Source organism: Anolis carolinensis, chromosome 6 (genome assembly GCF_035594765.1).
Source record: "Anolis carolinensis isolate JA03-04 chromosome 6, rAnoCar3.1.pri, whole genome shotgun sequence".
NCBI classification, from domain to species: Eukaryota; Metazoa; Chordata; class Lepidosauria; order Squamata; family Dactyloidae; genus Anolis; species Anolis carolinensis.
This window is the reverse complement of record NC_085846.1, coordinates 3,640,492-3,666,319: the sequence shown is the minus strand read 5'-3', so window position 1 is coordinate 3,666,319 and position 25,828 is coordinate 3,640,492. Positions and strand designations below refer to the sequence as shown.

General features: G+C 41.4%; 1 protein-coding gene across 5 annotated transcripts in view; it reads right to left on the bottom strand.

Annotated features, from left to right (window-relative positions):
* ephb4 (EPH receptor B4) overlaps positions 1-25,828 on the bottom strand; it is a 114,695-nt gene that overhangs the window by 44,635 nt on the left and 44,232 nt on the right. For all 5 annotated transcript variants that reach the window (XM_062957444.1, XM_062957448.1, XM_062957445.1 and 2 more), the window contains one exon: positions 6,933-7,003. In XM_062957444.1, the coding sequence (XP_062813514.1) occupies positions 6,933-7,003 (71 nt within the window). The remainder of the gene's footprint in view (positions 1-6,932; positions 7,004-25,828) is intronic.

The window sequence follows — 25,828 nt, the reverse complement described above, 5'->3', positions numbered from 1 at the left end:
ACATGAAGGCATTTCTTTGCCCTTTGCCCTCCCTCTTATTTGCTATTCTGAGACTTCTGCGCAACCCCCTGAATGGCAACCCCCTGTGAAAACAGATAATGGTATCTGTTTTTATGAATTATTGTTTTGTACATTGTTTTATATGAATTGTTGTTTTGTACATTGTTATTAAGGCATTGAATTTTTGCCTATTTATTGTAAGCCGCCTTGAGTCCCCTCGGGGAGAAAGGCGAGGTAAAAGTGATGTAAATAAATAAAATTCCAAACAACTAGCCCAATCGAGAGAAGCGGCCTCATCGCTTTCAAGGCCACAGGGCTCGTTAGTGTTATCAAACTGAGACTGGGAGCTATTCTCCCTTTCTGCTTCTTGCACCTGAAAACCATCATCAGTAACAACATCATTTCTTCCCGTGGGAAAGCCTCCCTGCTCCTCATCTCCCACAGCAGGAACACCCTGCACCTCAATCCCATAATTCCCATCAGTCATCTTGAAACTCATCCTGAACCTGAATCCCATCATCCTGAAACTGCATCCCAGAATCCTCATCAGAGTCACACAAAGGCTGAGTCACAACACTTCCTGCCTGGCAGAAGGGGGTTGGAGTTACAGTAGAGTCTCGCTTATCCAACATATATGAGCCAGCAGAACACTGGATAAGTGAAAATGTTGGATAATAAGAAGGGATTAAGGAAAAGCCTATTAAACATCAAAATACGTTATTATTTTACAAATTAAAGCACCAAAACATCATGTTACACAACAAATTTGACAGAAAAAGCAGTTCAATACACGGTAATGTTATGTCAATGGTTCTCAACCTGAGGTCCCCAGGAGTTTTTGGACTACAACTCCCAGAAACCCCGGCCAGTTTACCAGATGTTAGGATTTCTGAGAGTTGAAGGCCATATGAGGACCCACAAGTTGAGGATCACTGTGTTATGCAGTAATTACTGTATTTATGAATTTAGCATCAAAACATCTCAATATATTGAAAACATTGACTACAGAAACATTGACTACTAAAAGGCAGACTGAGTTAGATAATACAGAACGTTGGATGAGCGAAGGCTGGATATGCGAGACTCTACTGTATCTTTTAACTCTATTATTCTATGATGCTATGATTTTATGGATGCTTTGAATTCCAGGGGTGGGAGAAAGGTGGGATATATATAAATGCAATGGCTTAGAAAAGGATTGGGATTTGCTATTTTACAGTGCATTCCTTTGTTTGTTTTACAATCTGTTTTTCAGTAAATTTTGAATGATTTAAATTTACAGATAGCTGAATGGTTATCTGTAGAGAGGGATTGGATAGTGTCTTCCTGTCTGGCAGGAATGGAGTTGGTCTGGATGACCTTTGGGACCCTTCCATCTCTAGGATTTAGTCGCTGGTGGAGCCCCTTCTCTGGAGGTTTTTAAGCAGAGGTTGGATGAGCATCTGTTGGGAGGGCTTGGATTGTCTTCCTCCCTCACAGAATGAGGTTAGACTGGATGACCTCTGGAGGCCCCTTCCAACTCTAAGAGTCTAGGATTCTATGAAAATATTTTTAAAATAACATATACAGACAGCTTCCCATATTTGAGGCTTTGACTTTTCTGGATGTGATTATTTCACAGATATGATTAAAATTGAAATTGGTGCTCTCTCCATCATGGGAGGTCTTTAAAGAGTGGAGACGGCTTAAAATGTATGGCAGAATGTCGGACTAGATGCCCTCTGGGGTCCCTAACAATACTATAATTGTAAACATTAGGAAGAACTTCCTGAGAGGAAGAGCTCTTTGACAGTGTAATAAACTCCCTTCACAAGATGAAGGACTCTCTCGGATTATTTTAACAGCACTGGAACAGGCCACTTTCTGGTATGCTTTCCTTTTGGATTAAATGATCCCTATTCTAATATATATATATATTTATAACATATTGTATATACATATAATATTCATAATATTATATTGTAATACTAGCTGTGCCCGGCCACGCGTTGCTGTGGCAAAGTGGTGGTGGTATTGGTTAAAAATTGTTGTGTCATTTTTATTTGACGTTATTTGTATTTTTTAATTAATTTTATTGTAAGATATCTTTTTATTTATAATATTTTATTACTTTCTTGTATTATTTTTAGTTATTTTCTGTTATTATAGCATTTTATTGTATTAATTTTTAGTGTTTTTAATTATTTTTTAGTGTTTTTTATTATTTTTGATTGGGTTGCTAGGAGACCAAGTTGGAGGAGCTTAGCCTTCAAACTGGCAGCAATTGGATAAAAACTATTATTTCTCTCCCTGTAATTAGGACTTCATTTTTCTTTTATTTTTGTTGTATCAACCTAGAGGCATGGATGATAGGTTGTGTTGTTAAATTTTGAGGTTGGGAGGCCTGTAGTTTTGTTGTTTTGTGAGTCGCCGTGATGCCATCACTCTTTTATATATATAGATGATATACTAATAATGCAATATAATAATATTAATTATATATTATATTTTACATGTAATATTACTAATAATATTACAATATATTGATATAGTACAATACAGTAATTTATTGCCAGTATTGTACTATGCTAATAATATAATATTGTATGTAAATTTAATTTGTAAGCCGCTCTGAGTCCCCTTCGGGGTGAGAAGGGCGGGATATAAATGTAGCAAATAAATAAATAGGTGTACCGTGAACAGGTGACATGTGGAAAAGCTCAACCAACAACCTCTTTGCTCCCAAAGTACACTTTTCCTTTTCCCATTGGGGCTATTTCCTTCGGATAAGACCCCTGAACTTTTAATTAGAAAAAAGGTTTTTGGGGACGAGAGGATTTTTTATGGGAAAGCATTGAAGCGCCCTTCCTTCTCTAACGCCATCGTGAAAATCCTGACCTCAGGGAACGAGAGAAAATCTGCACAGACTTTTGAATTTTGGCTGAAAAAGAATTTTGGCCAAGTCTGTTCATGTTGTGGATTTGCATCTGACTCCGAAAGGTGGCAAATTTCTAGTCTAAACGGGTGCCGTTTCCGATCCAACGTGAGACATCGACCCCTTCCATTCCTCTTTTTTTTTTGTTTTTAAGAGATTAACCAACGGATGTAACTTGCAGAGAAAACACATTCTGTGTTCAGGCTTGAATTTTTGGAGATGAGATTTGAGCCAATTTTCATTTGGCCATTTGTTTGGTATATTCCACTTTCCTCTACTTGGGTTTCCTTGGCCCAAGCACAATGGATCCTCCATGGCCAAGAGCAGTCTACCTTTAAACACAAGCTTTTGCCCCGGAAATTAAAATAGGTGAGAATGATGTTGCTGCCACTCTCCAGCCCAGCATCCTGTTTCCATAATCAAACAAGCATATTATGGGGTTGTTGTATGTCTTTCGGGCTGTGTGGCCATGTTCCAGAAGCATTCTCTCCTGACGTTTCGCCCACATCTATGGCAGGCATCCTCAGAGGTTGTGAGGTACCTCACAACCTCTGAGGATGCCTGCCATAGATGTGGGCGAAACGTCAGGAGAGAATGCTTCTGGAACATGGCCACACAGCCCGAAAGACATACAACAACCCTGTGATCCCGGCCATGAAAGCCTTCGACAACACATTAAGCATATTATGGGCTGCCCCTTGGATACTATAACTCCCAGGATTCCATAGCATTAAGCCATGGCAGTTCAAGTTGTGTCAAACTGCATTTACTTTTACAGTGTAGATGCACCCTTCCATGTAGTGGTACAGTAGAGTCTCACTTATCCAACATAAACGGGCCAGCAGAACGTTGGATAAGCGAATACAGTAGAGTCTCACTTATCCAACATAAACGGGCCGGCAGCATGTTGGATAAGCGAATATGTTGGATAATAAGGAGGCATTAAGGAAAAGCCTATTAACATCAAATTAGGTTATGCTTTTACAAATGAAGCACCAAAACATCATGTTAGACAACAAATTTGGCAGAAAAAGTAGTTCAATACGCAGTAATGCTATGTAGAAATTACTGTATTTATGAATTTAGCACCAAAATATCATGATATATTGAAAACATTGACTACAAAAATGTGTTGGATAATCCAGAACGTTGGATAAGCGAGTGTTGGGTAAGTGAGGCTCTACTGTATGTTGGATAATAAGGAGAGATTAAGAAAAAGCCTATTAAACATCAAAATAGGTTATGCTTTTACAAATGAAGCACCAAAACATCATGTTAGACAACAAATTTGAAAGAAAAAGTAGTTCATTAGACATTAATGCTATGTAGTAATTACTGTATTTATGAATTTAGCACCAAAATATCACAATGCATTGAAAACATTGACTACAAAAATGTGTTAGATAATCCAGAACGTTGGATAAGCGAGTGTTGGATAAGTGAGACTCTACTGTAATTACTGTATTTACGAATTTAGCACCAAAATATCACAATGCATTGAAAACATTGACTACAAAAATGCGTTGGATAATCCAGAACGTTGGATAAGCGAGTGTTGGATAAGTGAGACTCTACTGTACTTCGCACCCTCTTGAGACAGAAAGGGGCACCTAAAGGTCATCAAGTCTAAACCTGAGACGCCTCCGGGAATTCACCACTAAAGAACTCCATCTAATCCCAGTTTTATCTAAAACCTCCAACAAACGAGTCCTTCCCACTGCTGAACAGCTCTTGCCCTCAAAAGGTTATTCCTGATGTTTACCTAAGATGAATCTATACTGTGGAATTAGTCTTATTATTAATCATAATACATGTATTTATTACCCACCTCTCCTTATGGCCCGAGGCAAGGCACATCATTGTAAAAATACATCCATAAAAGCACACACAAATAAAAATATATGAAACAAAACTTTAAACACAATAAATATAGAATGTGATTTTAGAAATTCATAGTTATTACTTGAAGTCTGGCACCACTTTAACTGTCCTGGCATAATGCCATGGAAACATGGGAGTTGTAATTTGGAGAAGTTTCAGCTCTTTTTGGCAGAGAAGGCTAAAGACCTGGCAAAACTACAATTCCTAGGACTAGCTGTCAGAATTTAAGACGCAACTGAAGACCTGTCTCTTTCAGCAGGACTGCCCAGTCAGTTTTTAACTTGTGGATTGTAACCTGTATTTTATTGGTGTGGCCTTGTGTGCATTTTGTTATATGTATTTTAATAATGTTGTGTTTTAACGCTCTGTTTTAACCCTGTTGTACTCTGCCTCAAGCTACAAAGAAAGGTGGGTAACAAGGGACCCGGGGCAGATAGTTACAATAAACAGAAGAGAACACATCAAAATAAAAGTACAAAATTATACACATTAACATAGAAAATTTTAAAAGGTGACAATTTTATAGATAAATATACTCTATATACTCGAGTATAAGCCTAGTTTTTCAGCCTTCTTTTTAAGACTGAAAAAGCCCCCCTCGGCTTATACTCGGGTGAGGGTCCTGGTTGGCTTATATTTGGGTCAGCTTATACTCGAGAATATATGGTACATTTATTATTTTTCTCTATTATTATTATTATTGGTATTATTACATTTATTATTTTTCTCTATTATTGTTGCTACTATTACATTTATTTTACTCTATTATTATTATTATTATTATTATTATTATTATTATTATTATTATTAAAAATACATTTGTTATTTCACTCTGATCTTCTTCTTCTTATTATTATTATTATTATTATTATTGCTGCATTTATTATTTTACTCTATTACTACATGTATTATTTTCCTGTATTATTATTTATTATTATTATTATTATTATTATTATTATTATTATATGTATTATTTTACTCTATTATTATTAAAAGGATACATAAGCACATTTACATGGAAAAAAATGAGAGTCATGATTTGATCAGAGTTGGACAGTCTTATCTTAAATTTGAGCTTTATGTAAATACAATAGAGTCTCGCTTATCCAACGTAAACGGGCCGGCAGAATGTTGGATAAGCGAATATGTTGGATAATAAGGAGAGATTAAGAAGAAGCCTATTGAACATCAAATTAGGTTATGATTTTACAAATTAAGCACCAAAACATCATGTTATGCAACAAATTTGACAGAAAAAGTAGTTCAATTCGCAGTAATGCTATGCAGTAATTACTGTATTTACGGATTTAGCACCAAAATATCACGATGTATTGAACACATTGACTACAAAAACGCGTTGGATAATCCAGAACGTTGGCTAAGCAAATGTTGGATAAGTGAGACTCTACTGTACTTGTATTATTTTCCTGTATTTTATTTTATTATTATTATTATTATTATTATTATTATTATTATTATTATTATTATTACATGTATTATTTTACTCTATTATTATTAAAAGGATACCTAAGCACATTTACATGGAAGAAGATGAGAATAATGATTTGATCAGAGTTGGACAGTCTTATCTTAAATTTGAGCTTGATGTAAAGATTCAAAAACATTTAACCTACTGATGCCTCAATTAATGTAATTTTATTGGTATTTGTTTTTATTTCTGAAATTTACCACCCTCGGCTTATACTGGAGTCAATGTTTTCCCAGTTTTTTTGTGTGTGGTTAAATTAGGTGCCTCGGCTTATATTCGGGTTGGCTTATTTTCGAGTATATACGGTAGTTTAGACACCGGAGTAATTTTTGTTGTTGTTGTTGTTGCTGTTGTTGTTAACCCCTGATTTAACACCCCCATGAACCCTTTTCCACCTGGAAGCTGGAATTCAATGAGTCCCGATCTACCTCCCTCCAGGCATCCCAATATACCCACCTGGGTCCAACACAAGGACTAATTTTGGTCAGAAGATTGCCCCAAAATATTATAAACAGCCATTTTGGTGTCATCCCCCTCTCCTGGTGTAACCCAGTGTCTTTAGCACCTCCTTAATGACAACCATGGGTGACCTTTTCAGACCCACAACCCAAAAATAGTCTCTGATCACTGTCTGGAATGACTCCTTACCTGGCCTACATCTGGGGGATATGTAGTCCACCGCAGGTCCGCCGTTTCCAGCTTGGTGTTCATGAGGCTTTCTAAAAGGGAGAAGAGAGATGGAAGAGTTGGAAGACCCAAAGCTAACAGTTACAGTTCTAAAAGTCCTGCAAACATTGTAATCACCACCACCATCAACACCATTATATTTATTCACCATTCTCCAAAAAATCGGGTGCCCTGACAAATTGGTGAACATCCTGTGGCTCCTCCATGATGACATGATGGCAACAGTCTTGGACAGCAACGGCTCCCAAAGTGACCCATTTATGGTGAAATCAGGTGTCAAGCTATGATACTTCACCTTGTTGATGGGAAGCTTCCCACCGGAGTGGAAATCATCTATTGGACAGATGGCAAGCTATTTAACCTCAAGAGACTGAAAGCCAAAACCAAGGTCACCACAACATCTGTTATAGAACTCCAATATGCCGATGACAACGTAGTCTGTGCGCATTCAGAAGACGACCTGCAAGCCACTCTCAACACCTTCGCAGAAGCAGACGAGAAGCTCGGCCTCTCACTGAACATCGAGAAAACCAAAGTGCTCTTCCAACAGGCACCAGCTCATCCCTCTGCAAAGCCAGGAACACAGCTTAATGGTGAAACATTAGAAAATGTTGACCATTTCCGCTCCCTTGGCAGCCACCTCTCCACAAAAGTCAATATCGACACTGAAATACAACACCGCCTGAGCTCTGCGAGTGCAGCATTTTTCTGTATGAAGCAGAGAGTGTTTGAGGATCGGGACATCTGTAGAGAGACCAAGGGGCTTGTTTACAAATCCATTCCCCTCCCAACCCTGCTCTATGCCTGTGAAACGTGGACGGTCTACAGACGACACTGAAATACAACACTGCCTGAGCTCTGCGAGTGCAGCATTTTTCCGTATGAAGCAGAGAGTGTTTGAGGATCGGGACATCCGTAGAGAGACCAAGGGGCTTGTTTACAAATCCATTCCCCTCCCAACCCTGCTCTATGCCTGTGAAACGTGGACGGTCTACAGACGACACTGAAATACAACACTGCCTGAGCTCTGCGAGTGCAGCATTTTTCCGTATGAAGCAGAGAGTGTTTGAGGATCGGGACATCTGTAGAGAGACCAAGGGGCTTGTTTACAAATCCATTCCCCTCCCAACCCTGCTCTACGCCTGCTAAACGTGGACGGTCTACAGACGACACTGAAATACAACACTGCCTGAGCTCTGCGAGTGCAGCATTTTTCCGTATGAAGCAGAGAGTGTTTGAGGATCGGGACATCTGTAGAGAGACCAAGGGGCTTGTTTACAAATCCATTCCCCTCCCAACCCTGCTCTACGCCTGTGAAACGTGGACGGTCTACAGACGACACTGAAATACAACACTGCCTGAGCTCTGCGAATGCAGCATTTTTCCGTATGAAGCAGAGAGTGTTTGAGGATCGGGACATCCGTAGAGAGACCAAGGAGCTTGTTTACAAATCCATTCCCCTCCCAACCCTGCTCTACGCCTGTGAAACGTGGACGGTCTACAGACGACACTGAAATACAACACTGCCTGAGCTCTGCGAGTGCAGCATTTTTCCGTATGAAGCAGAGAGTGTTTGAGGATCGGGACATCCGTAGAGAGACCAAGGGGCTTCTTTACAAAGCCATTCCCCTCCCAACCCTGCTCTGCGCCTGTGAAACGTGGACGGTCTGCAGACGACACTGAAATACAACACTGCCTGAGCTCTGCGAGTGCAGCATTTTTCCGTATGAAGCAGAGAGTGTTTGAGGATCGGGACATCTGTAGAGAGACCAAGGGGCTTGTTTACAAATCCATTCCCCTCCCAACCCTGCTCTACACCTGTGAAACGTGGACGGTCTACAGACGACACTGAAATACAACACTGCCTGAGCTCTGCGAGTGCAGCATTTTTCCGTATGAAGCAGAGAGTGTTTGAGGATCGGGACATCTGTAGAGAGACCAAGGGGCTTGTTTACAAATTCATTCCCCTCCCAACCCTGCTCTACGCCTGTGAAACGTGGACGGTCTACAGACGACACTGAAATACAACACTGCCTGAGCTCTGCGAGTGCAGCATTTTTCCGTATGAAGCAGAGAGTGTTTGAGGATCGGGACATCTGTAGAGAGACCAAGGGGCTTGTTTACAAATCCATTCCCCTCCCAACCCTGCTCTACGCCTGTGAAACGTGGACGGTCTACAGACGACACTGAAATACAACACTGCCTGAGCTCTGCGAGTGCAGCATTTTTCCGTATGAAGCAGAGAGTGTTTGAGGATCGGGACATCTGTAGAGAGACCAAGGGGCTTGTTTACAAATCCATTCCCCTCCCAACCCTGCTCTACGCCTGTGAAACGTGGACGGTCTACAGACGACACTGAAATACAACACTGCCTGAGCTCTGCGAATGCAGCATTTTTCCATATGAAGCAGAGAGTGTTTGAGGATTGGGACATCCGTAGCGAGACCAAGGGGCTTGTTTACAAATCCATTCCCCTCCCAACCCTGCTCTACGCCTGTGAAACGTGGACGGTCTACAGACGACACTGAAATACAACACTGCCTGAGCTCTGCGAGTGCAGCATTTTTCCGTATGAAGCAGAGAGTGTTTGAGGATTGGGACATCCGTAGAGAGACCAAGGGGCTTGTTTACAAATCCATTCCCCTCCCAACCCTGCTCTACGCCTGCTAAACGTGGACTGTCTACAGACGTCACACCAAACTTTCCATCAGCACTGCCTCAGGAAAATCCTGCAAATCTCTTGGGAAGACAGGTGGACAAATGTCAGCGTGCTTGAGGAAGCAAAGACCACCAACATTGAAGCAATGCTCCTACGCCATCAACTCTGCTAGACTGAAGGCCACGTTGTCCGAATGCCCAAAGATCACCGTCTCCCAAAGCAGCTCCTCTACTCCGAACTCAAGAACGGGAAACGGAATGTTGGTGGGCAGGAAAAGAGATTGAAAGATGGGCTCAAAGCCAACCTTAAAAACTGTGGCATAGACCCTGAGAACTGGGAAGCCCTGGCCCTTGAGCACTCTAATTGGAGGTCAGCTGTGACCAGCAGTGCTGCGGAGTTCAAAGAAGCACGAACGGAGGGCTTAAGGGAGAAACGTGCCAAGAGGAAGGAGTGTCAAGCCAACCCCGACCGGGACCGCCTTCCACCTGGAAACAGATGTCCTCACTGCGGGAGAATATGCGGGTCAAGAATCGGTCTCTTCAGCCACATGAGAACACACACCCAAGATGGAAGACCATCGTCCTCGAGCTACAAGGGATCGCCTAAGTAAGTAAGTAAGTAAAGTAATTTATTCAAGGATCAAAAAGGCCCACATAAATCCACTAATAATGATAATGACTTGTTTTCCGCCTTTCCTCAAGGCACTTATGTCTCCAACGGGATTCCAGTCTTCACTCCCGACTAAAAATATTAAATATTATGTTAATCCTTAAATAACCAAGCTTAAAACGTTACCTGCAGTGTATTTACACTGTATTATTAATGCAGTTTGACATCACATTAAAATGCTATGGAACCCTGGGAGTTGTAGTCTTGTGAAGCACCAGGGATCTTCGCTAGAGAAGGCTTGTAAAACTACAATTTCCACGATTCCATGGCACTAAGTCATTACAGTTAAAGTGATGCCAAACTGCATTAATTCTGCAGCGGACGTGTCATTCAAACTGGTGAGCCTGCACTCACAATCGCTCTCGATTCTCCAAATTAAATACGGATCTCTTGGGTGGAAAAACAAAGTAGGAAGTGAAAGAAAGGTCTATTGAAGTCTAGCAAGCGGACACAGTAGTGTTTACTGTTATAAATTATGGACATTATCCAACAAATACACAGTAGAAAAACTGCTCTGCAAAGTAAAATTGGTTGGCTTCCATGCCTCAAAACGTTGTGGTTAAATGCAAAGGGTCATGCACTGCAACTAATTCTCAGTAGTCGGTGAGTTACAAACATCCAACTTATAAACAACTCATAGCTAACAACAGAGGTAAGACAATAGGAAGTGAGAGAAATCTACCCCTCGGAAGGGAAAGACAAGAGCTATTATTATGGGGAAAAGGGGTCTCCACTCAAGCTTTATCTACAATCCTTATTTCCAAAACAAGACACATTTTTCAAAACCCAATAATCACAGGGACAGAAAGGAAGGGGAAATCTTCTGAACAGGGGCATAGAAAGTAAACAAAGACCACAGGGGTTTTATTTTATTTATTTATTTTTTATTTAAATAAATAAATAAAATAAACCACAGGGGTGTTCACCCTTCCCTATGCGATCTGATGGACGGATAGATGGATGGATATAATAAAGGTCAAGATTTTCCCCTGACATTAAGTCCAGTCATATCCGATTCTGGGGGTTGGTGCTCATCTCCATTTCTAAGCCAAAAAGCCAGCGTTGTCCATAGACACCTCCAAGGTCATGTGGCCACGGGCATGACTGCATGGAACACCGTTACCTTCCTGCCCGAGCAGTACCTATTGATCTACTCACATTTGCATGTTTTTATTTATTTATTTATTTGCAGCATTTATATTCCGCCCTTCTTTCTCACCCCGAAGGGGACTCAGGGCGGATTACAATGAACACATATATGGCAAACATTCAATGCCAACAGACAAACAACATTCAATTTTAGACAGACACAGAGGCATTTTTAATATCTTTCCAGCTTCACGATAGGTTGGCAGAAGCTGGGGCTAACAGCAGGTGCTCGCTCCACTCCCCGGATTCGAACCTGCGACCTTTCAGTCCTCAAGTTCAGCAGCTCAGCACTTTAACACGCTGCGCCACCAGGATGGAGATATATACAGTAGAGTCTCATTTATCCAACATAAACGGGCCAGCAGAACGTTGGATACGCGAAAATGTTGGATAATAAGGAGGGATTAAGGAAATGCCTATTAAACGTCAAATTACATTATTGTTTTACAAATTAAGCACCAAAACATCATGTTTTCTAACAAATCGACAGAAAAAGCAGTTGAATACATGGTAAAGTTATGTAGTAATTACTGTATTTACAAATTTAGCACCAAAACATCGCAATGCATTGAAAGCATTGACTACAAAAACATGGACTACTAACAAACTGACTACAAATAAAGATAGAATTGCATAAAATGAACTTACAGTAATGTTGTCAGAAATTAAATGTGTAAAAATTTAAGTCCTTGCTGCCTAGAGAAACAGCTGTGGATCTGGGCGGGCGGCAGACTGCGTTGGATAATCCAGAACATTGGATAAGCGAATGTTGGATAAGTGAAACTCTACTGTATGTATGTATATATGCCTAGCTTGCACTTAAGAAAAATGTAACTGTTCCAACTTACATACAAATTCAACTCAACACAAACCTTCGGAAGTTGGGGACTGGCTATATGAATTTTGGGGATTTTTTTTTTCTTATCAGGATCGACTTGAGAAACTGCAAGTTGCTTCTGGTATGGGAGAATTGACCATCTGCAAGGACATTGCCCAGGGGACGCCCAGGTGTTTTGATTTTTAGCATGCTTGTGGGAGGAGCATGGAGCTGGAGCTGACAGAGGGAGCTCATCTGCGCTCTCCCTGGATTGGATTTGAACTGGCAACATTCAGGTCAGCAACCCAACCTTCAAGTCATCAGTCCTGCCGGCACAAGGGTTTAACCCACTGCGCCACTGGTGTTAGGGATGTGAGCTCTGGATGGAGGATACTGGGAGTGATAGTCCAAAAAGTCACCAGTTCTCCATGCTCTGGGAGTTCTAGCCTGTCCTCAACCTCTGGGTCACTTCAAAGAACATACAAAACTACAACTGCCAGGATTCCACAACATTGAGCCGTGGCAGTCACAAGGTCCCCACCAATTATGGTGGATTCAAACACGCATTCAAACACGCATTCTGGACTTTAAGAGAGCTGACTTCCAAAAAATGAAGGAATTACTGAGCGGCATTCCATGGACGCCGATATTAAAAAACAAGGGAGTTAAGGATGGATGGGAGTTTTTCAAAAGTGAAATACTCAAGGCGCAAATGCAAACAGTGCCAACAAAGAAGAAAAATAAGACAAGTGCAAAGAAGCCAGAATGGATGTCCAAAGAACTTCTAACTGAGCTAAAGCTCAAAAGTGACATGCACAAGAAGTGGAAAAGGGGAGAAATCACCAAAGAAGAATTCAAACGTATAGCCAACACCTGTAGGGAAAAGGTTCGCAAGGCTAAAGCGCAAAATGAGCTCAGGCTTGCCAGGGACATAAAAAACAACAAAAAAGGCTTTTTTGCTTACGTTGGTAGAAAAAGGAAGAAAAAGGAGGCGAAAGGGCCATTGCAAGGAGAAGATGGGGTGATGGCGACAGGGGACAGGGAAAAGGCAGAACTACTTAATGCCTTCTTTGCCTCGGTCTTCTCAGAAAAAGAAAGCCATCTTCAACCTCAGCAACACGGAATGGACGAAGGATTGGGGGAAATCCAACCCCAAATAGGGAAACAAGTTGTCCAGGAACACCTGGCCACTCTAAACGAATTCAAGTCCCCAGGGCCAGATCAGCTACACCCAAGAGTACTGAAGGAACTAGCGGAAGTTATTTCAGAACCACTGGCAATTATCTTCGAGAGTTCTTGGAGAACGGGAGAAGTCCCAGCAGATTGGAGGAGGGCGAATGTGGTCCCTATCTTCAAGAAGGGAAAAAAGAACGACCCAAACAATTACCGTCCGGTCAGCCTCACATCAATACCAGGCAAGATTCTGGAAAAGATCATTAAGGAAGTGGTCTGCGAACACTTAGAAACAAATGCGGTCATTGCTAATAGTCAACACGGATTTACCAAAAACAAGTCATGCCAGACTAAACTGATCTCTTTTTTCGATAGAGTTACGAGTTGGGTCGATACAGGGAATGCTGTGGATGTAGCGTACCTGGATTTCAGTAAGGCCTTCGACAAAGTCCCCCACGACCTTCTGGCAAGGAAACTAGTAAAATGTGGGCTAGACAAAACTACGGTTAGGTGGATCTGTAATTGGCTAAGCGAACAAACCCAAAGGGTGATTCTCACCAATGCGTCGTCTTCATCATGGAAAGAAGTGACAAGTGGAGTGCCACAAGCAGGGCTCCGTCCTGGGCCCGGTTCTGTTCAGGATCTTTATTAACGACTTAGACGAAGGGTTAGAAAGCACGATCATCAAGTTTGCAGACGACACCAAACTGGGAGGGATAGCTAACACTCCAGAAGACAGGAGCAGAATCCAAAACGATCTTGACAGACTAGAGAGATGATTGGCCGAAACTCACAAAATGAAGTTCCACAGGGACAAATGCAAGATACTTCACTTCGGCAGAAAAAATGGAAATCAAAGATACAGAATGGGGGACGATGCCTGGCTTGACAGCAGTGTGTGCGAAAAAGACCTTGGAGTCCTCGTGGGGAAGAAGTTAAACATGAGCCAGGAATGTGATGCGGCAGCTAAAAAAGCCAATGGGATTCTGTCCTGCATCAATAGGGGAATAGCGTCTAGATCCAGGGAAGTCCTGCTCCCCCTTATTCTATTCTGCCTTGGTCAGACCACACCTGGAATCACACTGCATCCAATTCTGGGCACCACAGTTGAAGGGAGATGTTGACAAGCTGGAAAGCGTTCAGAGGAGGGCGACTAAAATGATTAAGGGTCTGGAGAACAAGAATCCCTATGAGGAGCGGCTTAAAGAGCTGGGCATGTTTAGCCTGCAGAAGAGAAGGCTGAGAGGAGACATGATAGCCATGGACAAATACGTGAAGGGAAGTCATAGGGAGGAGGGAGGGAGCTTCCTTTCTGCTGTCCTGGAGACTAGGACACAAGGGAACAATGGCTTCCAACTACAGGAAAGGAGATTCCACCTGAACATCAGGAAGAACTTCCTCACTGTGAGAAGGGCTGTTCACCAGTGGAACTCTCTCCCCGGGGCCGTGGTGGAGGCTCCTTCCTTGGAGGCTTTTAAGCAGAGGCTGGATGGCCATCTGTCGGGGGTGCTTTGAATGCGATTTCCTGCTTCTTAGCAGGGGGTTGGACTGGATGGCCCATGTGGTCTCTTCCAACTCTACTATTCTATGATTCTATGATTCTATGATTAATTGTAGTATACCCCAAAAGGGAACAATCAATTTGTTCCCTCTGCTTGGGATCCTGGGAACTAAGCCAGTGTTTCCAAAGGGGTCAAAGGGGTGGTGGAATATTTATAACGAGCAGGACGGGCGTCATTTCCCTGCACTGCCACCCCCACCGGGACCGCCGCCCAAAGCCAGGAAACCAACTCCCATGGCCTGAGCGATAGCCCCCTTCGCCTCCACGTCGTTGCCAACGTTCCCCTCCTCAATCTGCTCTCAACGTTGTCATGAAACCGCACACAAATGCACATGCAAAACTCACACACCTGGATTTAACAGCCACCCTTATCTCAATCTGGAACAATATCTGTCCCCTCCATGCATCCTAGGAAAAGTTTTACGACATGTATGAACGTGTGCAAAGAGCCGACATCGTTTGAGCATCGGACTATGATCTGGAGATCAAATTTCAAATTCATGCTCACTCCTGGAAATTTACTTTTGCAAATCACACACTTTCAGATCTAAAAAAATCCATTATAAGGTCGCCATATGTTGGAAATGACCTGAAATGTTCATGTGTTCCGTACATAAATTATTTCCAAAGCTTGCAAAAGTAACTCTTTTTAACAACGATATCTAGTAATCTGCATCCAACATGGTCAATTTTTTGCATAATAATTTTTATTTATTTTTTGTAAGTGTAGATACAGCGAAAGTGGGAGAACAAAAACCAAGTACAGTAGAGTCTCACTTATCCAACGTTCTGGATTATCCAACGCATTTTTGTAGTCAATGTTTTCAATATATCATGATATTTTGGTGCTAAATTCGTAAATACAGTAATTACTACATAGCATTACTGTGTATTGAACTACTTTTTCTGTAAAATTTGTTGTATAACATGATGTTTTGGTGCTTAATTTGTAAAATCATAATCTAATTTGATGTTTAATAGGCTTTTCCTTAATCTTTCCTTATTATCCAACATATTCGCTCATCCAACGTTCTGCCGGCCCGTTTATGTTGGTTAATGAGACTCTACTGTAGTAAAGAATGGTGAGAAGAGAGACAGGGAGTGAAACAAAGAGGAGAAGAAGAAAATAATAATAATAATAAAAATAAAGTGCTGTTTGATTTCCCATCTGTGCTTCGGAGATTCTTTTTCCATTTTCCTTTAACTTTTGTCATTTTCTCTAGCCTCCTTTCCATTAGCTCACTTCTATATACAAGACAGATCTATCGTAAGATCCATTTTTCTTTTTCTCAGGAATTTTATAACGTTTGTCCAATCAGTCTTATTTTTCCCTTCTCTTATTTTTTGTGTCAAAATAATAATAATAATAATAATAATACGAAATCCAGCATATCTATCTTGTTTGCTGTGTCACAATAAAATAATAATACTACTTTATTTTTCTACCCCGCCAATGCCCATTTGTAAAATGTCCGTTTGTATAATGTCCAATATTTTGGTTAGCCAATCTTTCGAATTTGGAGGTTCTTTTCTTTTCCAAACTCTTGCTAAGGTCAGTCTAGCCGCAGTGCTGATGTAAAATAGTATTCTATCATCCTTTTTCTTTAATATTGAGTTTGAGAATACTAGTAGGTACGTTTCTGGTTTTAATTTGAATTTGGTTCCTATCATCTTTTGTGTCATTTGGTGAATTGTCTTCCAAAATTCTTTGATTTTCCCACATGTCCATTGGTGAAAAAAGGTTCCTATTTTTTCCCCACATTTCCAGCATAATTTAGAGTTCTTTTTGTTGAATTTTGCTAATCTGTCCAGGGTATAATACCAACGGAACTGCGTCTTATACCAATTTTCTCTTATATCTGTTGCTGCCGTGTATTTTTTTTTTCCAAATCTCTTCCCAATGGTCCAACATGGTCAATTTTTTGGGCAGGGGTACTTTGTGCTTTCCTGCATGGCAGGACTTGGACTAGATGGGTCTCTCCCAACTCTAGATTTCTGTGATCCTAAAGCTGGCTCCTCATCTTCCAAGAGTAAAAAGGTAAAGGTTTTCCATGACGTTAAGTCCAGTCATGTCTGACTCTGGGGGTTGGTGCTCATTTCCATTTCTAAGCTGAAGAGCCGGCGTTGTCCGTAGACACCTCCAAGGTCATGTGGCCACTGGCATGACTGCATGGAGCGCTGTTACCTTCCTGCAGGAGCGGTACCTATTGATCTACTCACATTGGCATGTTTTTGAACTGCTAGGTTGGCAGAAGCTGGAGCAACAGTGGCTGCTCACGCCGCTCCCGGGATTTGAACCTGGGACTTTTCGGTCTTCAAGATCAGCAGCTCAGTGCTTTAACACACTTCGCCACCGTCTTCCAAATTGTACCCCAAATTCCCGCAAAGGCTTTGAACTAGAAAAGAGGGGGTGGTCCTCCAAAAAGAAGAGAAATATCTCTTGGCTCCTCTACCCACCGGGTTGCCATTCCCTCCAGGTCCCAGACAAGATAAAGCAAAGAGGAAATTAAAAACACAAGCAAACATGTCAGATTAAAAAAGTGGAAGGGGTGGAGCAACACCCCAGGGTAGTGTGAATGTGCATTAGATGGGGCAATGCAAGGAAACATATGTAATTATAGGGTGCTGCCGAGCTGGTTGCGATGCCCCAGGGGAGGCAACAGAGAGAAGGGAAGTAAAGTAAAAAAGAGAGGGTGCAAAATATATATTTATATGTACATTCTGTCGCTTTCTTCCATTCTGGCCAACCTCGCAGGGTCGTTGTGAAAAGAAAGCATGAAGAACCTAACAGAAGCTGAAGAGATAATAATAATAATAATAATAATAATAATAATAATAATAATAATAATAACGAAACAGACAGACTACAAACAGACAGACTACAAACGTGGCCCAAATGATTCATTGGAACTTATGCCTCACGTACCACCTCCCAGCAGCAAAGAACTGGTGGGATCACAAACCTGCAAAAGTATTGGAAAATGAGCACGCAAAGATACTGTGGGACTTCCGAATCCAGACTGACAAAGTTCTGGAACACAACACACCAGACATCACAGTTGTGGAAAAGAAAAAAGTTTGGATCATGGATGTCGCCATCCCAGGTGACAGTCGCATTGACGAAAAACAACAGGAAAAACTCAGCCGCTATCAGGACCTCAAGATTGAACTTCAAAGACTCTGGCAGAAACCAGTGCAGGTGGTCCCGGTGGTGATGGGCACACGGTGCCATGCCAAAAGATCTCAGCCGGCATTTGGAAACAATAGACATTGACAAAATTACAATCTACCAACTGCAAAAGGCCACCCGACTGGGATCTGCACACATCATCAGAAAATACATCACACAGTCCTAGACACTTGGGAAGTGTTCGACTTGTGGTTTTGCGAAACGAAATCCAGCATGTCTATCTTGTTTGCTGTGCCATACAATGTCGTTGTGTTGATAATAATAATAATAATAATAAAAAACTTTATTTATATCCCGGCACCATCTCCCCACGGGGACTCGGGGCGGCTTACATGGAGCAGTGGCCCAAGCAACATAAGAACAAAATATAAGCAACACAATACAATCACAATATAAAAAGATGAAACAATAATACAATATATCAATACAAACAACAATACAAGATAAAAATTTCATTTAAAACACATAAATGGTAAGACCGTAATAAAAACAGGATAAATTATTAAAAACCCACTGGGGTTGATTAAGATCAAGAAAAGGTGGCGAGAATATACAGAAGATCTGTATAGGAAGGATAATAATATAGCGGATAGCTTTGACGATGTGGTGAGTGAATTAGAACCAGACATCCTGAGGAGTGAGGTTGAATGGGCCTTAAGAAGCATTGCTAATAACAAGGCAGCAGGAGACGATGGGATCCCAGCTGAGTTGTTTAAAATCTTGGAAGTTGTTTAAAATCTTTAAAACCATCTCCAACTGCCGCTCGGGTGCCAGATCTAAGAGGGAGCCATGAAGAGAATTCCATCTTGTCTCTTTACATCAGCTGGAGGCCCCTCCCCGCAATAACATGCTATGCTAGTTTTATATATATGTATGGTTCTCTTGGACATCTCAGCGGCTTTCGATACCATCGACCATGGTATTCTTCTGGGGAGGCTCGCCGGGATGGGCCTCGTGGCACGGTTCTGCTGTGGCTCCAGTCCTTCCTGGAGGGCCGTTCCCAGATGGTGAAGCTGGGGGAAACCTGCTCGGACCCCTGGCCATTGACCTGTGGGGTCCCGCAAGGGTCTATTCTATCCCCCATGCTATTTAACATCTACATGAAACCGCTGGGCGAGGTCATCCGGAGTTTTGGAAGGTGTTGCCATCTCTACGCAGATGACACACAAATCCACTACTCGTTCCCACCTGACTCCAAGGAAGCCCCTCGGGTGCTGAACCAGTGCCTGGCCGCTGTGGCGGACTGGATGAGGAGGAACAAGCTGAGGATCAATCCCGACAAGACAGAGGCCCTCCTGGTCAGTCGCTCGTCGGATCGGGGTATTGGGTGGCAACCTGTGCTGGACGGGGTTGCACTCCCCCTGAAGTCACAGGTCCGCAGTTTGGGGGTCCTCCTGGACTCAGCGTTGACACTTGAGGCTCAGGTGTCGGCGGTGGCCGGGAGGGCCTTCGCACAACTCAAACTTGTGCGCCAACTGCGACCATACCTCGTGAAGTCTGACTTGACCACGGTGGTGCATGCCTTAGTTACCTCTAGACTGGACTACTGTAATGCGCTCTACGTGGGGCTTCCCTTGAAGACGGCTCGGAAATTACAACTGGTCCAACGCTCGGCTGCCAGATTAATAACCGGGGCGAATTACAGGGAGAGATCTACTCCCCTGTTTAAGGAGCTCCACTGGCTGCCGTTCATCTTCCGGTCCCAATTCAAGGTGCAGACCATCATCTATAAAGCCCTAAACGGTTTGGGACCCACCTACCTTCGTGACCGTATCTCCTACCATAAACCTGCCCGATCTCTGCGATCGTCAGGGGAGGCCCTCCTGTCGCCACTGCCTTTATCCCAGACCCGCCTGGTGGGAACAAGGGAGAGGGCCTTTTCTGCTGTGGCCCCCCGTTTGTGGAACTCATTGCCCATTGAAATCAGGCAAGCCTCCACTCTTTCAGACTTTAGGAAAGATCTAAAAACATGGCTCTTCCGATGTGCTTTCGGAGAGTAACTGTTACACACTTTTTGTTACGCCCCCCATTTTATCCTCTAGACCAGGGGTCCCCAAATTTTTTAAGCCGAGGGCCGGTCCACAATCCTTCAGACTGTTGAGGGGCCGGATTATCATTTGGAAAAAAATACAAACAAATTCCAATGCACACTGCATATGTCTTATTTGTAGTGCAAAAACAACAACAAGAACAAGAACAATGAAAGAACAATACAATATTTAAAAAATAAAAACAATTTTAACCAACATACATTTATCAGGATTTCAATGGGAAGTGTGGTCCTGCTTCTGGCCAATGAGATAGTCAAGTGAATTAGGGTTGTTGTTGTTGTTGTTGTTGTTGTTGTGTGCCTTCAAGTCATTTCAGACTTTGGGTGAGCCTAAGTCTAAAATTTATTTATTATTTATTTACTGCATCTATTTACTACATTTGTATCACACCCTTCTCACCCCAAAGGGGACTCAGAGTGGTTTACAAATTATATGTACATACAATATATTATATTATTAGCATAGCACAATATTAACATTATATATTACTATATTGAACTATACCACTATACTGTAATATTATTAGTAGTAATATATGTAATATAGAATATATAATTAATATTATTATATGGTATTATTATTAGGTTATATTGCATTACATTATAATATTATTATCAATATTATATGTATATACAATGTATTATATTATAAAACTGAGGGCGGGGGCCAAGTAAATGACCTTGGAGGGCCGCATCCGGCCCCCGGGCCTTAGTTTGGGGACCCCTGCTCTAGACTGTCTGCTATCTTTTCCCTAGTTCCCTGTGGTTTTATTCTTATCCTTTTCTCACCCCGAGTTTTTCATGCGGCCCGCCCTGTTATATTGCTTTTTGGATTTTGTTTGTACTGTATATGATCCTTTATTGTATTATTGTAATTGTATTATGATATGTTGTTTTTATTTTGTTATATTGTATTTTTCCCGGGCATGGCCCCATGTAAGCCGCCCCGAGTCCCCATTGGGGAGATGGTGGCGGGGTATAAATAAAGTTTTATTATTATTATTATTATTATTATTATTATTATTATTATTATTATACACACACACACACATATGTGTGTGTGTGTATATATATATATATATACACATACATATATATATATACAATATAATTTACAATAATATATAATAATTATAATATATTGTATATACATATCTATATATATATAAAAGAGTGATGGCATCACGGCAGTGGACAAAACAACAAAAGTAAACACCCCACAACCTCGAAAATTGACATCACAATCCCTCATCCATGCCTCTAGGTTGATACAACAAAAAGAAAAGAAAAATAAATTCCTAATTAGAGGGAGAGGAATAATTGTTTTTATCCAATTGCTGCCAGTTATAAGGCTAATCTCCGCTCACTTGGTCTCCTAGCAACCCACTCAGCCCAGGGGACCCTTTACCTTAACTATAACCAATTCCTCAATACTTTATTTCCCATACCACCATACTTCGCCATAGCAACGCGTGGCCGGGCACAGCTAGTAATAGTCATAATATTATATAATAATATTATATCTCTTTTTACGATAGAACCAAATAGGAAATGACATTTATAACCCAGGACCAAAAATCATGTTTATGAATACAGTGGGTGATTTTATTATTTGCAGTGTCTTCTGGGTTTATCTCTAACTGAGACTCCTTCTACACTGCCATATAAAATCCAGATTATCCACTTTGTAGACTCATACAATCCAGTTCAAAGCAGATAATGTGGATCCATACCTCACAACCTCTGAGGATGCCTGCCATAGATGTGGGCGAAATGTCAGGAGAGAATACTTCTGGAACATGGCCATACAGCCCAAAAGACATACAACAACCCTGTGATCCCGGCCATGAAAGCCTTCGACAACATAATGTGGATTATCTGCTCTGATAATCTGGACCATATGGCAGCGTAGAAGGGGCCTTAGTCTGGATTTACACTGCCCTATAGTCCAGGATCTGATCCCAGATTATCTGATTTGAACTGGATTATATGAGTCTACACCCAGGCATGGGCAAACTTCGGCCCTCCAAGTGTCTTGGACTTCAACTCCCACAATTCCTAACAACTGGGAGTAGAAGTTCAAAACACCTGGAGAGCCGAAGTTTGCCCATGCCTGGTCTACACTGTCAGATAATCTGAGATAAGAAGATAGTTTGAGATCTGATCCTGGGATACAGGGCAGTGTAGATCCAGACGAAGGCCTCTTCTACATTCTCAGATTATCAAAGCAGAAAATCCATATCATTTTATTTGAACTGGATTATTTTAGGGCCCTTCCACACAGCCATATAACCCAGAATATAAAGGCAGAAAATCCCACAATATCTGTTTTGAACTAGATTATCTGAGTCCACACGGCCATATATTCCAGTTCAAAGCAGAAAATGTGGGATTTTATTTACCTGTGTGGAAGATATTGCGCCAAATTGCTATGTGTGTGTGTAAAGAAATCCTTGCAAAGATATCCTTGCAAAGTTGCTTGCTTTCTCTGCAAAAAGGGAGCTGAGCTCTTTTTGCAGAGGCAAGGCCACGCCTAAAACAATGTATCTGTTTGATGGCAGGTGGCTGGGATTGTCAGTTGGAATTTGAGTTTGGAGGGAGAGCGCAGAAAAAGACAGGGCTCTCTAGCTACGGTCAAGTAGTAGTTTTGAATATGCTATGCTGTATATATTGAATGCTGATTGATTGGTTATTGATCTTATGCAACTACATGGACATTGTACAATTGCAGAACTGTTTTATATTTCAACTCAACAAGCAAGAGTAAAGTTCCTTTGTTCTTTTCAATTCTTCTGCCTGGTCTGAGTTTCTTTGCACATGGTGTTAACTGGACGCTACTGATTCCGCTATACTCTCACCTGGTAACAGAAGAGGCCCTAGTCTATATTGCCATTTAATCCAGTTCAAAGAAGACAATGTGGGTTTTATATGGCAGTGTAGAAGGGGCCTAAGAGTGCTTATACATTGCAGAATTAACTCAGTTTGACACCACTTTCATTGCCATGGCTCAATGCTATGGAATTGTGTTTTTTTTTCTTCAGTTTGGAAAGGCCCCAGCTGTCTTTGATTGACAGAGAAGGCTCAAGACCTTGTCGGACTACAACTTCCAGGATTCCATAGCCTTGCGACATGATTGCGAAAGCAGCCCAAAAGACTGTTCTCTATGGCCTTTGCTCCTTAAAACCCAATTTTAGCCTTGCTTGCCTTCAGGGACCGTGGAAAGCTGTTCTTAGGCTCAGCTTTCCGAATGAAAAACAACTTCCCTTCCAAATCTGTTTTTAAAATATCTTGGGGAGCTCTGGCAGGCTGAGAGACCCATAAAAAACCTTTAATAAATTCATTTATTGGGAAAGTTCGGAAACAACACACGGACAGGGGTGCATCTATATTGTAGAATGAACAGGGTTTGACACCACTTGAACAGCCATCACTCATTGCACTTTATGTGTTTTAAGTTTTGTATACTGTTCCATGTGTATTAATAGTTTTTTAACTGTTGTGTTTTTACTGTATTGTTTTTGTAGGCATTGATTTTTTGCCAGATCTGTAAGCCGCCTTGAGTCCCTTCGGGTGAGAAAGGCAGGATAGAAATGAGGTAAATAAATACAGTATAGTCTCACTTATCCAACATAAACGAGCCGGAAGAACGTTGGATAAGTGAAAATGTAGGATAATAAGGATGGATTAAGGAAAAGCCTATTAAACATCGAATTAGGTTATGATTAAGGACCAAAACATCATGTTTTACAACAAATCGACAGAAAAAGCAGTTCAATACATGGTAACGTTATGTAGTCATTACTGTATTTATGAATTTATCACTAAAACATTGCAATGTATTGAAAACATTGACTACAAAAACACTGACTACTAAAAGGCAGACTCCGTTGGATAATCCAGAATGTTGGATAAGTGAGACTCTACTGTAAATACATTGCTATGAAACTCAGGGAGTTGTAGTTTAGCCAGGCACCAGCGCTCTTTGGCAAAGAAGGCTAAAGATTGTGCAAACCTACAGCTCCTGGGTTCCCATAGCACTGAACCACGACAGTGATATTGAACTGCATTAAGTCCACAGTGTAGATGCACCCTCAAGTGTCCTACCCTGTTTCCCCGAAAATAAGACAGTGTCTTATATTAATTTTTGCTTCCAAAGATGCACTAGGTCTTATTGTCAGGGGATGACTTCTTTTTCCATGAAGAAGAATTAATATTTATTGTTGAACAAAAAATGAACATTTATGATATATTGTACAGTAGTTGTCATCACAAACTAGCATAACCAGACAAACTGAATCCCATAAAGACTTCTTGTTACTACCATTATTTCCATGTACAACAATCTATGGTACGTACTTGGCTAGGTCTTACTTTCAGGGGCGGCCTTATATTTCGCAATTCAGCAAAACCCCTACTAGGTCTTATTTTCAGGGGATGTCTTATTTTCGGGGAAACAGGGTAGTCCAGCTGTGAAACGATTGCTTCTGATTGACAAGGTTCCTTCAGAGGGATGTGCTGCCTTCCTTTGAGGCTGAGATAGTGTGACTTGCTCAGGAGCATCCATAACTGAGTCTCTTGTATCTGTGGTCTCCTCGTGCAGTTCTTTGAGCACCAGATTAGTAAAGTAAAAGTAAAGGTTTCCCCTGATGTTAAGTCCAGTTGTGACTGACTCTGGGGGTTGGTGCTCAACTCCATTTCAGGGAGGTGGTACTTGAGGCATACGTTCCAATGAATCATTTGGGCCACATAGTTGTGTCTCTGTTTGTAGTCTGTCTGTGCAATTTTCTTACAGCAGCTGAGGATATGATCCATGGTTTCGTCAGTTTCCTTGCAGAGTCTGCATTTTGGGTCATCAGCTGATTTTTCGATCTTGGCCTGAATTGCCTTTGTCCTGATGTCTTGCTCCTGGGCTGCAAGGATCAGGCCTTCTGTCTCCTTCTTCAGGGTCCCATTCGTGAGCCAGAGCCAGGTCTTCTATTATTATTATTATTATTATTATTATTATTATTATTATTATTATTAATTGCCTTTGTCCTGATGGCTTGCTCCTGGGCTGCAAGGATCAGGCCTTCTGTCTCCTTCTTCAGGGTCCCATTCGTGAGCCAGAGCCAGGTCTTCTATTATTATTATTATTATTATTATTATTATTATTATTATTATTATTATTATTAATTGCCTTTGTCCTGATGTCTTGCTCCTGGGCTGCAAGGATCAGGCCTTCTGTCTCCTTCTTCAGGGTCCCATTCGTGAGCCAGAGCCAGGTCTTCTATTATTATTATTATTATTATTATTATTATTATTAATTGCCTTTGTCCTGATGTCTTTCTCCTGGGCTGCAAGGATCAGGCCTTCTGTCTCCTTCTTCAGGGTCCCATTCGTGAGCCAGAGCCAGGTCTTCTATTATTATTATTATTATTATTATTATTATTATTATTATTATTAATTGCCTTTGTCCTGATGTCTTGCTCCTGGGCTGCAAGGATCAGGCCTTCTGTCTCCTTCTTCAGGGTCCCATTCGTGAGCCAGAGCCAGGTCTTCTATTATTATTATTATTATTATTATTATTATTATTATTATTATTATTAATTG